The sequence below is a fragment of the Prinia subflava genome, chromosome 2, assembly GCF_021018805.1.
Source record: "Prinia subflava isolate CZ2003 ecotype Zambia chromosome 2, Cam_Psub_1.2, whole genome shotgun sequence".
NCBI lineage: Eukaryota > Metazoa > Chordata > Aves > Passeriformes > Cisticolidae > Prinia > Prinia subflava.
This window is the reverse complement of record NC_086248.1, coordinates 101,716,239-101,729,608: the sequence shown is the minus strand read 5'-3', so window position 1 is coordinate 101,729,608 and position 13,370 is coordinate 101,716,239. Positions and strand designations below refer to the sequence as shown.

At 45.7% G+C, this 13,370-nt stretch overlaps 1 protein-coding gene and 1 long non-coding RNA gene across 2 annotated transcripts in view; both read right to left on the bottom strand.

Moving 5' to 3' along the window:
- The window catches only part of LOC134547395 (uncharacterized), a 49,726-nt gene extending 43,829 nt beyond the window's left edge, over positions 1–5,897 (bottom strand). The window contains exon 1 of the long non-coding RNA XR_010079459.1: positions 3,241–5,897. This is a non-coding gene — a long non-coding RNA (uncharacterized LOC134547395). The remainder of the gene's footprint in view (positions 1–3,240) is intronic.
- A 2,158-nt stretch (positions 5,898–8,055) lies between these two features.
- Positions 8,056–10,281, bottom strand: LOC134547394 (cystatin-like). Its single transcript, XM_063391250.1, has 3 exons — positions 9,988–10,281; positions 9,472–9,585; positions 8,056–8,461 (listed from the first exon to the last, which is right to left on the bottom strand). The coding sequence occupies exons 1-3, from the start codon at positions 10,264–10,266 to the stop codon at positions 8,384–8,386; spliced, it is 471 nt and encodes a 156-aa protein (XP_063247320.1). The 5' UTR covers positions 10,267–10,281; the 3' UTR covers positions 8,056–8,383.
- Positions 10,282–13,370: the final 3,089 nt, after the last annotated feature.

The window sequence follows — 13,370 nt, the reverse complement described above, 5'->3', positions numbered from 1 at the left end:
ATCAGCAATTCATCTTTCCTTGGCAGCCTCTCAGCTCCTGCAAAAACACTTTGTTCAGGCCTGCAGGGCTGGGAGTTTGAAGAAATGTTACTTTAGCTCTAGCACAGCCCAGTAAATGTGATTTGTGCCATTGCTGGTAAAAGGCCACAAGCTTTCCACTGCCCTCTCTACTGCCCTGATAGCGCAAGAGCTCAGGGCATGCTAATGCAGGAGGAAATGCACTAATAATAACAACACCGTTTTGTGACATTTGGGTAATTGGTTTTATGAAAGTCTATAAATAAACACAGTTCAGGCAGCAGTTTGTGCATCCTTGCAGGAGTGGTGGCAGTCAATCAGGGAGAAAAAGTGGCACTGCCACCCTTGCTCTGAACACCACCAAATTTGTGTAAACATCCCTAGAACCTCCTTTTCCATCCATCAGTGCCTGAGACGTCCCTTCAAAAAGGTGTCATTTTGATACACAGATAGTTTCTGCCTTGGAAGCTACTGGATCTGTGCTAGGTGCTGCCTTGCAAGGGAGAAAAGAGCTTAGGAGAACAAAGTAACCAGACCATCCTTAGAAATCTTCCATTTTCAAAACTATTTGGTTTCGGTGCAGTCTGAAGGTCTTATCCACCTTTTATGATACTCCATAATAATAAAAATTGAGCATACCAGCAAAACTGACCTATAAAAATAAGCTTAAACTCATTAAAAGTAAGACATAATGATAAAAATGAAGTTACTTCTGAGATGAACTAAAATTAGCGACGTAAATATTCTCTCAGATCTCAAAATCGTCAAAAAATTGTAGTTGGTAAACAAACCCAGAGAAAAAGGACAAAAACCTCACACTTAAGTGTGAAAAAACAGCTTTTCCTCTGCTCTGGCAATGGTCTCAAGGCACAGAGTTAGCTCTGACCAAGGGTTGAACCATTCTGTATTATGCACAGAAACCAAAAGGCTTCCATCAGTCTCACTGTTATTTTTTCCTTAAATTGAAGAGTAGGAAATAATAATCATGAGTTTGTCTGTGCTCTTACTGAAGATTTCTTTCCAAACCCAAACTGAGGACTCAGATGCCACTGCTGACAAGACAAGCATCACTACAAACTTTCTGGTGTTCATTAGCTCTCATCAGCTTTTTAGTAGCTGTTTTGCCTCCAGAGAAGTAAGAGATTCAGCCTTCCACCACCCCAAGCAAGAACTGAAGAGAGGGATCTTGTGCAGAGCTCTCTGGGGACTCCAAAAAGGAAAAAAGGTTTTCTTGAACAGCCCACAGGAAAGTTTGGAGCGGACGTCCTGGTTCCCCCAGACACCACCCTCATATCACCACAGCTGGCACTGGGTCATGCTATCAAGACCCCCCCCATCCTTTACTCAACACTTTGTCTTCACTCACATCCACCTCATTAAACTCTGGCTGTTAGCAGAAAACAAGAATTTTAGTCATGCCTGACCTGGGCACAGGCAGAACCATCCCCAGCCAAGCACTCCCAATTAATATTTGCACCTTCCCAACCTTTACCATTTGATAACAGACAATTTGCAGTTTTCCCAGTCTTGTGTCAGAGTGACGACTTTCACCTTCACAGGAAATGAACTCTTAATTGATAGCACAGCATCCCAGGAGTGAGCAAGCAAGCAGCAAGCAAAGAAAAAAAAAAATCCTGATTTTCATTTCTTCTGCACGAGAATCTCAATTATGCCATGTATCACATCATTTGCATTGCCACAACATAGCCTTTTACATCCGCTTGAGTTGCCAGCTATTTAATCTCAGTCCACCTTTAAAAAAAGACATGTAGAAAATGAGATGCTTGCCTTATGCTGATGCAATTAAGGGAATTAATTTCAATTCCAAAGCAAACAAAATGTTTGTTTTTATAATCAACAGACTGAGGGGTCCAGAAGCCAACTAGAATAAGGCTCTTGTTGTACTGTTTTAATAACCCATGGGATAGTCCCAGGAATTTACATAAATTGAATTCTCCAGATCTCATCTAGTTTTGGGCAGGGTTTGGAGGACATTCACCACTGATTTCAGGAGTGCACATACAACTTTTGGTGGCTTTGCATGTGGCCCTGAAACATATTTGGGGCAGCATAAAAACAGTTTCCCATTTGATGCTTGTTTGCCAGGATTAAATGCCACTGGGATCAAAAAAAGGGTTGTTTCAGCACTGCAGACACAGGCTCTGGCAGGGTGTGCCTGTGTTCACGAGCTCCAATATTTACAAGCAGCGCATGTGTCAGCACCTGGCTTTGGGAAGGCCATGCAAAGTTCTACAAAAGCACAATAGGTTGCATTTCAATTAGACCAGAGATCTGAAGAGTCACTAAATTAATCTGTCCTTAATCTATCATAATATCCAGTTTCTGTTCTTTTCTTATGGCAGCATACTGAAAAACATCTGATTATTTCACCAAAAAAAAATTATTTTTCTATCTGATGCTGGTTTTCCAGAAGAGCTAAATATAAAGAGATATCTTCAGTGTAACATTTTCAGCAGAGTACAGGAAAGTTCATAGTCCTTCCCTGCACACATTTATATTGGTACCTGTATAAAATTTGTAGTAGCCACAAATAGAGTTTGTCAGTCTCTGGGTTAGACTGCTTCTCCAGGCACCTGCCAGATACAAAGGTAGTAGAGGACTAGTGGTCAAGGATGCTCATATTTCAATATCCCAATTCTCACACTTGCTTACACAGCCTCAGGATTTCTGTTTGCAGGGACACAACTGACAGAAGCTCTCCAATTGTTTCCATCATATCTGAGCTATTGAGAAAAACACATTTTCTATTACAGAATGAATAGAAATCCCATAGCAAAAAAACCCAATCCTTATCATGATCTCAGAGAACACTGTAAACACTCCTCCACCCAGGGGCAGATATGTAGTTTGCTCATCGCACATATGCAAACAATTCTCTTCAGAAGCAGGGCAAGATGGGGCAAAATTAGAGTAACTTGCTTCAGTTTGCATAACATCTGGACATGACTGAGGCCTGTTGGCAGTGGAAATACCCAGGCAAAGAGCTGCAAAAATGGATGCTGATCCTGCAAGAGAGCATCTCTTAGGGACATCCAAGATTCTGAGGGGATGATTGATGTAGTTCCTTCAGTCTCCCTGACTGACCAGGGGACATTGACAGATCCCCACTAGTGTTCCTTTGCCCAGGTGATCAAAGCAAGCTCCAAGCAGGCCAGATCAGAGCTTCCTCCAGCAAGCACCTGGAAGTAGGTGGATGATTACCTGCAGGGATAATGAACAGGGCTGTGGCCGGTGCTTGGTGCTGTCTTCCTTTTGCTGAGGGTGGGAAACCAGACTGTCTCCCATTCCTGCACATCTCCTGTAAGATGCTGACCCCCTGTGGAAATAATTTATGTTACATGTACAAGGCTACAAGAGTTGAGAAAGGAAGGCTTAACTTAGTCCCAGGGATCTGGGGGACCCAGAGAGCACTTTTCCATGCTGGAAATTCATCCGATACTGTCGCTTGCCCTGCTCCTCCCTGTTAACCATACCATGTGCAGCAGCAGTGCCTTTTTCTCTCTTCCTGGGAGGCACAAGTGTGATGGTCAGACATCTGTGTTTCAGGAAGACTTGTGAAACTGTATCTTCCACAAGATAATACAAATGCCACAGTAAAATGCAGATACTAATGATCAAGCCCAGGGAAGAGCAGCCCAAAGGGACATCTGGTCACATCTGCAGTTTCAGTGTTGGTTTCAGATGCCATCATGCAGCATCTTCCCCAGTGGTAGGGGTTCCCTCAACATTCTCTATAAAAATGAAAAAGTAAAACTAAATATATAAACCTTGCTTGCCTGTGTCAGTATCTCAAACCAAGTGCAGTGGAATGTGACCAAAACATGTCAGTCTGGGGCCAGTGCTTAATTTCACACTCACTGCTCACTCTCACTATCTCCCAATCGAACTGGCTCTGTTAATAGATGGAGGATGCTCACTGGAGCACCTTAAAACCTGTCATTTTTCCTCCCACCTCTCCCCCCATTATCAGCTGAGAAGCTCTGCTGTTAGCATTGAGCTGACACTCTTTGCAACCAAGTGAAAAATTAGGTTTACAGCAGGTCTCTTCTCTGGTGAATCTGACCCTTCCAGATCCCTTATCCTCTAATATCTGAATTCCTTACTTTTCCTACATCTGGAAAGTAGTTTACAGAGCACAGAGCAAACAAGTTTCTTGTCAGTTCTCCAATTTCCTATCAAACTGGTATCCCAGATAGTTTTGTTCATGCTGGGCAAACACTGTGTCAGAGGTGTAGAAATATCATGTTTCATTATTCTCTCAGCATCTCACAGAAGAAATCATTTCCACTAAACTATCTAGGGTGTGCAGCAGACACTGAAAATGTCAGATTAAGTAGGAAAAACATTTCTATCTATGTTATCTGGCTAACATAGAAAGCAGTGAAAAGACCTGCTGTTCAGTGAGGAAAAGCAGGTAGTTAAAAATCTGTAGTCATTTTAACCAGTCCTACGAGTTTTAACATGAGAAAGTCAGTGTAATTAGCCAACCTGCCCAGCTAAGCCATGCTCAGAGGCCCAGAGCTAATTTCATTTCATAGGCTATGGCTTGGCTTGAGAGAAGCTTGTTCCTGAAGAGTTCCCACATATCCCTTCTTGAACCAGCTCTGCGACCCCCAAGCTCACCAAACTGTGATTCTGCACATATGGAGCTTGCTACATCCAATGTCACCCAGGTGAGCTACAACATGGTATCTGAAGAGCATCTATCCCACTGGCTCTGGACATGCTCAGAACAGCATGGCTGCATTTGCAAACCAAAGTCACCCTTAAAGCCCAGACAACATTTTCTCCAGCCTCCTCCTGCTTTTAGCCAGTTCTGACACTTGGAGAAGCTAATGTTCCTCCAGGGATGTCAGGGCTTCCTCCCTGGCCCCACAAGAAGGGAAAAAAAACCCACTACTCACCTGTACAGATGGAGAGACCACCTAAGACAAGGGAGAGGGGCATGCTTGGTGTAAGCATCACTATTTCACTGAAACAACTCTTCTCTTGCTAGCTTTTATACGCAAGATATAAAATCCATTTCTTGTACTGGCCTGAGTCCCAATTTCTTCTACAGCTGGATGCTGAAAAGTGGTGGAGTTGGCAGGGCACAAGGTATGAAGTTTCTCAGCTCGTGGGGAAGAGAGGACAGTGCCTCCCAGCAAGGCATGGTACAGTGAGAGCATCATGAACCACTGGGAGTTCTTCTCCAGTTGGAAACAGGGAAAGATTTTCCCCATCATCAGCCCCATGCTCACACATACCCACATCTGCCTCCAGAAAGTTTAAAAATAGTGTCCAGTACACACACCAGCTTATCACAGGGATGAGCAGCAGAGCTTCTCCTTTTCTTCCCTGCTGCAAAATCCAACCAGCAGGAGCCCACCAGCTCATATAGGTTGGGCAATGCCCTGAGAGTGAGCAAAGACACAGAATAGAGGCTTTAGCATGTGTCACCTCAAGCCCTGGGTCCTGCCCTGGGATCTGCTGTCCCAGTGAGCCGTGACCCATGCCAGAGGGTCAGCAGGGAGACACTCAGAAGAGATTTGCACTGTGGAACCTGCAGGTTTGCTGCTCTTCTCACTCAAGAAGATTCTTCCTCCTCACCCTTCGTTGCCCTGAGTGCTGGGAAGCTGGGTAGATGCTGCCCAGAGAGGACAAACAGGCACCAGCCCTCCCACCTTCTCACCTGCAGGCCACCACCAAAGCTTAGTGACAAGTCATAGAAAGGTTCAGCATTGCCAGCAGTGATACAACTTAGGACACTTTCCTACTCAATTCGGCAGAAATGATCTCTAGGTGACCATTGCATCCCACAAGGAAAGGGAAGTCTTCCCTCTCCTGTGTCGAGAGAAAGTACCAAGATTCAAAACTAGATGTGTGTGTGCTTGCTAAATTTGACTTTCTGAGGGATCCACACCAGGGATTCTAATGCATTGCATGTTAACAATGAATACAAACAACCAAGCGTCTTTAAACACTTACTGAGAGGTCTTCATGCTTTAGGCTAAAGAATACACCCTGAGTGCATTCACATCAGCAACAGCACTGGGTGGCCCAGACTGAGGGCTGCAGGGCGACCCAAATCCTCACAATTCCAAAATTGCAGGAAAATGCCACTGCAGCTGTGAGCACAGGGAAGTGTCCATACCTGGCAGGAGTGCTGATACAACTTCAAGAATCTCAGAAAAGTGCTGTAGGGACATGACCCAGGGAGCAGGAAACAACGACCCAGGAGCTGGGAGCCACAAGTCCATGTGAGCACAGGCCTGGAAGTGCAGGCACTGCTAAAGTAGAGCTACACTTATCACGTGGTTGGCCCCAAATCTGTCCCTGAGAACCAGAGCCAGGAAAAAGCCTTGAGTTCATGAGCTGTAGCAGCAGCAAAGCTCTGACCCTACAAGTTCCTAGAAGCATGCCCCCAGATTTGATGTATCAGACGCGAGCAAAGCAAGAGACTACATGAAACAAGAACTTCCTTGGTCCTGTTCACATCCAACACCAACATTTCAAAAATTCAGGCAGAGAATGCAGCTAAAAATGAGGGCTCAGTGTTCAGCCGGTCCAGTTCCTGCCAGCCAGCCAAGCAAAAAGACCCAAGTAGCAAAATGCTCTTGGCAGGGAACTTCCACTAGTGCTCTTAGCCTGTTGCAAATGCAAAGTAATACAGCCAACTGCAGAAGGTGTTTAAATTAGGTCAGGCTGGTTTTGGCATTTCTCCAGGTGGGATAATCACCAAGGCTAACACTCAGCAACTTGTGAGCATGGGGTAATCTGTGCCATTCATTAATGACCTTAGTCACTGCCATTTCAATAGGAAAATGCAACATCTCTGGATTCAGGAGCTCCTAACACTCAAACTCTCACCTCCTCTGGCACAGCCACTCTTTTTCCCCCATGCTGTTCTGAGCTGCTGGTTAATAAATACAACAAAGTACTGGAAATGCCTCATTTTGTATATATCTGCACCTTCATTTCTTTCCTAGACTCTTTTTGAAGGAGACTTGTGCAATTACCATCCTCAAACCACGAGGACAGAAGATTAACAGAGGCAAATTCACCTAAAGCATGAGGAAATCCCCTCAGACTGCCCTGTGCTTGTGCAGATAGAGTCAGGGAATAAGCATGTATGAACTGAGGAGTTAGATGACAACTGAGGACACCTGAGCAGCCTGACCCAGGATTTCCAGGGTCAGCAGATGGAAACATGCAGAGTCACTGACCCGGCTGGCAAGAAAAAACAGCCCACCTTCATGCAGAGCACTGAGAATGGGGTGACAAGGAGGGAAAACTGGGATTTATTCCTACTGGATCTGAGCACAGCCCAGATACAGATCTTTGGTGTCAGGCAACTAGCTCATCCTCCCAACATGAATCAAGGTGTTGCCCATTGTTCACTGCAAGCTTATCGAACCCTGGCAATGACAGGAAGTGGCATTTCCCTTGGGAGGAAGAACAGCCCACAGAAGATGCACTCCTAAGGAGCTGGACTCACTGTATCCAAGGGTGAGATTCACACCAGAAGGAAAAGGTTTACTTCAAAATACAGAAAAGCAAAAACACAAGATAGAGAATTTCCTACTTTTATCAGGACTGTGAAAAAACAAGAAAACACCACCGTTGTTTACCTCAGTATCTTCACCCACTCCCAACACTCTCTCTTGACCTGGCACCTTCCCCTACTACCTGAAATTGTCATTTTTTTCAAGGGGAGCCTCCTCCTTTCTAACAGCCTTAGAACAGAACAGTACAGCAGCCAGGATCCAAGACCACTACAGTCTCAGGACTGGCTTCAGCTAATCTTCCCAAGATCAAGAGTTTTCCAAAGCAGAGTTCCTTCAGTGAAAACAGCTAAGCCTTCCATCTTTTACTCAGAGGCCAGGCTAAGGGACAAACAGGCATGGTTTGTCTCCTCTGTGATCAGAACCCAATATTCCTACTCATCCCATTCTTTGGGCAGGATAGCATAGGTGGCAATGAAAAACAAATCCTCCCTCCAAGACAGCATTTGATCAAAGAAAACCACACATCATGGCAATTATTAATTAGGTTTTTATGTTTACAGTAGTCACTTAACATGGATACCAAGGGGTTTTAATAAGAATTCTGATGCTGGAGTGAATTCATTGGGAAAGCTGTAGAAAATCAAAACAGTTGCTCTAAAATAAAAATTCCAAAGAAGAAAAAGTTGAGATCATACTGTGCTTTAAAAGTGAAGTTACATGGTTTAATTTGCATAGCACAAGCATACGTCAGTAGCCAAGTCACAGGCGTTGATAAAGCCCATCTCAATTTGTGTTATTGCCTTTTTCTTTTAAATCTGAACAACTGGTTGCTCCTCTCTGCTGGAATCTAGGTAGGCTTAGTGGCACTTGCTCTCCAGTAGCTCCACTTGGTTTCGCCAAGGAACATTCAACACTACGAAGTTGCAAATGGTGTGCTAAGGAGAGAAAGATCAAAGCAGTTAGGAGAATAATAGCACCTAACGGCGTCATTTACCACTGTTCTACATTCCTGTGGCACTCTAGATTTTCCCTCTCCACACAAGTATTCTGGAGCAGCACTCTCGTGCTCAGAGCAAGTCACATCTCTTAAGTAAACATTAAGAAATAAAGCTGAGCAGTCAGCACTGCTGAGGATCAGGTTATCTCCTTTATCCACTGACAGAGGAATGCACGGATAAAAACATAAGCCCATAGGCACATCTAAGCCACGTGGACCTGTGTCAAATCATTGCAATTACCATTATAGTACACACCAGTTTTGTATTTCTCTTATGTGCAGCTACACCTCTCACACATGCAGAACAAAGGGCACATACATCCTGTTGCTGCCATCAACAGAAGGAATGTAGCACTATGGAAAAACTCAGGCCAGATGAATTCAGACATGTTTGATGCTCCCACCCAAAAAGCTCAGTTATTCATTACAAAATGCCTGTGTAACTGCTTGGTCGGCAGAGAGAGGTGGAGTGATCTGCTTCTTTGGGCAGTGTTTTGCCCAGAGCTCTATTCACAGTAATACAAGTCCCACAGGAAAGCACGCCAAGCATGTTTACATCACCATAGGAAAGACGAGATGAGAATTCCATGGGGACTGAGGACCCTAGACTGAGAGCCAGGAGGCCTGTGGGCTTGGCAGAGTGTCCTCCACATACCCTTCTGATCCAGATCATGACTACTTCTTAAGAAGAAGTAACTTCTTAAGAACTGAAACACATCCACTGCTCCAGCCTGAGCCCCATTTACAGAACAGCCAAAAGGCCCTGCCTTCTCTGACACCAACCGGCAAGACAAGTTCTGCAAGGGCAAAATTTGCTTTGCCTTGTTACATATAAGGGCATAAGGTCTCTGATGTCAGCTGAGGCAGACAGGGGACACTGACCACAGTGCCAGTGGGATGGGGAAACAGAGAGGGCTGGGGGTCAGCAGGCTATGCCCTGTAGCCTACCTTGGCCATCTGGGGCTCCTCATGGAAAGCACAGTGCTGGATGTCAGTTGCTGGCTTTGTGCAAGTTGTCCGGGCAATCTCCACTTCCATTATGTACTTAACTCCAGCCACGATCTGCAACAAGACAAGTCGGCAGAGGCAACTTTACTCACAGCACACACAGAAGGGCTCTGCCGAGAGAGAACTGCATGTGGCAACCTCCATGAAAGCGGCACTTGGCAACCCCTTAGAAACAGGAAACAAAATCCAAGTAAACATGTCCCACAAAGCAGTTTCTTTAGCAATAAACAGAGACATGTTGATTCATGAGCAGAACAGGGAAGGCACTGGCTCCTTCCACAGCCTGCAGCACTCAAGGTCACTCAGACTGAGAGATCCCAAGATATAAAAAAGGGCTTTTATTCACCTTCTGTGGTGAAAAAAATATGACAGCTTGCAGGTCTGGCCTTCCTCCAAAGGAATGCGGCCGGCCTCATTCCCAGCCTCCCCTAACAGAGAGTGCCCCCCGTCGCTCACCTGCCTCTCGGCGCTGATGATCCGCACCACCCGGCTGGAGTACATGTCGTTGCTGGCCCTGTTGTACGCCGTCATGGCGAACTGCAGAGCCCGCTCCAGCCCCTCATCGTTCTCGGGGTTGTCGATAGGCTGCGGGGCGCCCACCAGCCGCGGGCGAAGCTGGGCGCCTCGCACGGCGCCGGCAAAGAACAGCAGAGCCGCCGCCAGCAACAGCGCCACAGACACTCTCTGAGCCGCCATGGCTACGCTCTGCCAGCTCCCCCTCCCGGCCGCCGCCATTTTAAGGCCGCGGGGCGGGGCGGGCCGGGGCGGGCCGGGCAGTGTTTGGGGCAGTGTTTTGAGCAGTGTTTTGGGCAGAGCTCCCGCCCCGGCGGCGTTGGCCGAGGACTTCGACAGTGCCAGGGAGTGGGGAGGGGGTAGGTGGGCAAAGTGGAGGAGACGGGGGGGGGTTGCTTTCGCGCACGGGCGGCGGAAGTTGGAGGCTCTTTCCAGACTCTACGCCCTCGTAGGTTATTCTTGTGCTTATTTCCTTCTACTGCGACAGGAAAATAAAAGCCAGAGAGCATTTTTAGCTACCGGTGTTGTTCCCAGCACAAAACACCTTGAGGAGTTTCCTACCTCTGCCTCCGCAGCGCTGTTGTTGTGTCCCCTCCGCTCCGAGGGGCCGAAGCCGCTTCCCAGACGGATGGCTTTGCTTCCCGGCTGCTCCCATAAACACCAACGTTATCTCCCTCGCCCCGTCAGGAACCCTAAGTTTGGAAAGACAGGACTTAATATAGCATGAGGGAGCCAGCTCTGGTGAGATTTAAGGCCTCATGGAGTAGTTAGGCTGAGAAAGGAGGAGGTTTTGCACCTGAATATCCACAGCTTGTCTGCTGACGGGAAAGGCTGCCTGCATGCCAGCAATATCCAGCATGGAAAAATCCCTGCAGTTTGCAACAAGCTGAGCTATCAACACTGACAAGACATTGGGGTCATTCTCGTAGCGAGAGAAATAAATATAGAATGGCTTGGGCTAGAAGGGACCTCAAAGATCATTTCATTCGAACCACCCTGCCATGGCCAGGGATACCTTTCACTAGATCAGGCTGCTCAAAGTCCCAGAATGAACACCACTGTATCACCTACAAACAGAAACAAGCTGCATTTGTTGACTACTGCCAGTCCAATCCCCACAAAATCAGGACTTGAAACAAAACAATTATGAAGAGAAAAAAAGGTGTGGCAAAAAAATTATGCTCTACAGCTGATGAATAAAGGGCACCTGGTTCATGAAACAAAGCTGTATTTTGTCCTTTTGTTTTGAAGGGTGCAACTATCTTGCTCTATCAGAGGTGCTGCTTTTTTAAAAATATGAACCAGAAATTCACAAATAATCAGATAAACAAAGAAGCTGATAATTAAAGAACTTACCAAGCAACAGAAGACTCATGACATTGCAAAAATTTGTAATACTGTGTGCCATCAGTATGACTAGAAAAACAGTATTTTAGCATCTCCTTTTGTGGTTGATATTTGAGCAATATCCAACATATTTTCATCTGCTTTTTTGTCTATGTTTCAATTTCACTCAGGACTGGTGAGCTTTTTATGATACCAGGCTTACTAATTTCTCCAGGTAACTGCTATATCCCTTGCCCTTTCTCTTGATGTTCCTCATCTCTCTTTCACCATTCAAAAATATAGTTGTCAAATATGAAGGTTTCACTTTTACAACTCTAGCCATTACAATATGTGCAGAAAATCCTTCAAATAAATGCTTGTAGCCTCCAGCCAAAGCTTCTTGCCACCTGTATGGGCACAGAAATCCTGTGAAGTACAGTCAGCCAGGCCACTGTCCTGCTGGAGAGTTATATGGACCGCTCTGTGTCTGTGGGACTGAAAGATAAAATACCCCATTGAATTCATTGGTAGGATTTGTAGGATCAAGCCCATAAAGACAACAGAAATGGCAGATGGAAGTTGGATGGCCCACATCAATGGGTAGTGTTGCTGCGGGCCATGTCCCAGGGTAGTTTTCATGGCAGAAGAATTAACTCAGGGCCTTGTGTTTTTAACGGAAAGAGTATCTTTAAATGTGGAGATTTCTCCATCACTTTGCAAATCTTAATGTGTGCACAGGACAATTTTCTGAACACATTTCCAGAGTTTGGTTGAACTTCCCAGAAAAACTTCCACTGTGGCAGCCCCTCGAACATTATCCGAGTACCTCCTCTCCAGGCCTGCTATCTGCATTTGTCTAAAGATAACAGCCTTTGGCTGGTTCCTGCAGGGCTGGAAAGCACAGCCTAATCTCTGCACGCTCTCCCACAAAAACGGGGCCTGCAGGAGGAACAACAGCTTTTGTCGTCACTCAGTAGTGAGATAGCAAACCCAGATCCTGAAAAGTAATCACGGTCCCTACAGGTAGGAGATTACCTTTGAAATATCTCAAACCCAATACACTCTAAATGTCTTTTTAACCTGCTTTTTGACTCCTTTTTAAAATACATTAATCATAAATCAAGGTTAGATTTCCCAGTTTTCCCTTGTCAAACTGGCAGCCAGAACCAAATGCAGGGTTTGCATATGCTCACATGAGTTCCAGGGGCTCACAAGATAAAAGGCCTCTTGAGCAAGACAGTCAGCAGTTTATTAGAAGGGTCTCATAAGTGATCAATAATAATCTTGAAGTGATTCAATACCAAAAGCAAAACTATTTCACTGCAGTAGAAGAATGTCCTCTGCTTATGGAAACAAACTCATCCCATATCAGCTTTTTCAGTGATGGTGAGAGAAATACAGTCTCTGCCTGCCTTTGAGACTCGTGGTCACCACTCCCTGCTCTGGCATGCAGAAGTGTTCTTTTTCAGGAGAAGAATGGAGGCAATGCCATGACTTGTCCATGCAAAGAAAACCAGGTCTCTGTCTTATCTCTCAGCTTCAAAAGGGTAGCCTCTGAAATCCAGACAGCTGATTTGAAAGTGCCCAATGAAACAAGACACAGCCACATCTCTCCCACATGTACACACCCCCTTCACATATTGGTGAGCTCTTGCCACAACCCAAAAGCCAGCAGTGGCTTTTCTGGATAGGCTGCAAGGCTGAAAAATAGGCTGCTTAGCTGAAAAACAGTATATGCCAGGAGAGGCTTCAAGGGCATCCAAGGGCTGCTCTGAACATATTTCAATGCTGGCAGTACAACTGGATTAGTAAAGGCACGCCACCCCCCCCTTCCTCAGATTCAAAGACTGCCTAAATAAGCTTAGCACTTAGTGCAGCTTTCGGGCAACTCAGTGGGAACAGAGCTATTGGGAAACACAGGCTCACAGTGTGGATGTTGAGCTCTCTTGAAAGCACAGCCCTAGATTTCTTGGGAACAGAAAAAACAATTAACAGAAAAG

Coding starts and splice junctions, on each gene's coding strand:
- LOC134547394 (XM_063391250.1), bottom strand. CDS start 10,266: ATGGCGGCGGCCGGGAGGGGGAGCTGGCAGAGCGTAGCCATGGCGGCT. Junction 9,586..9,987: donor TCATCAGCGCCGAGAGGCAG/GTGAGCGACGGG, acceptor GTCTTGTTGCAG/ATCGTGGCTGGAGTTAAGTA. Junction 8,462..9,471: donor AGGAGCCCCAGATGGCCAAG/GTAGGCTACAGG, acceptor TTCTCTCCTTAG/CACACCATTTGCAACTTCGT.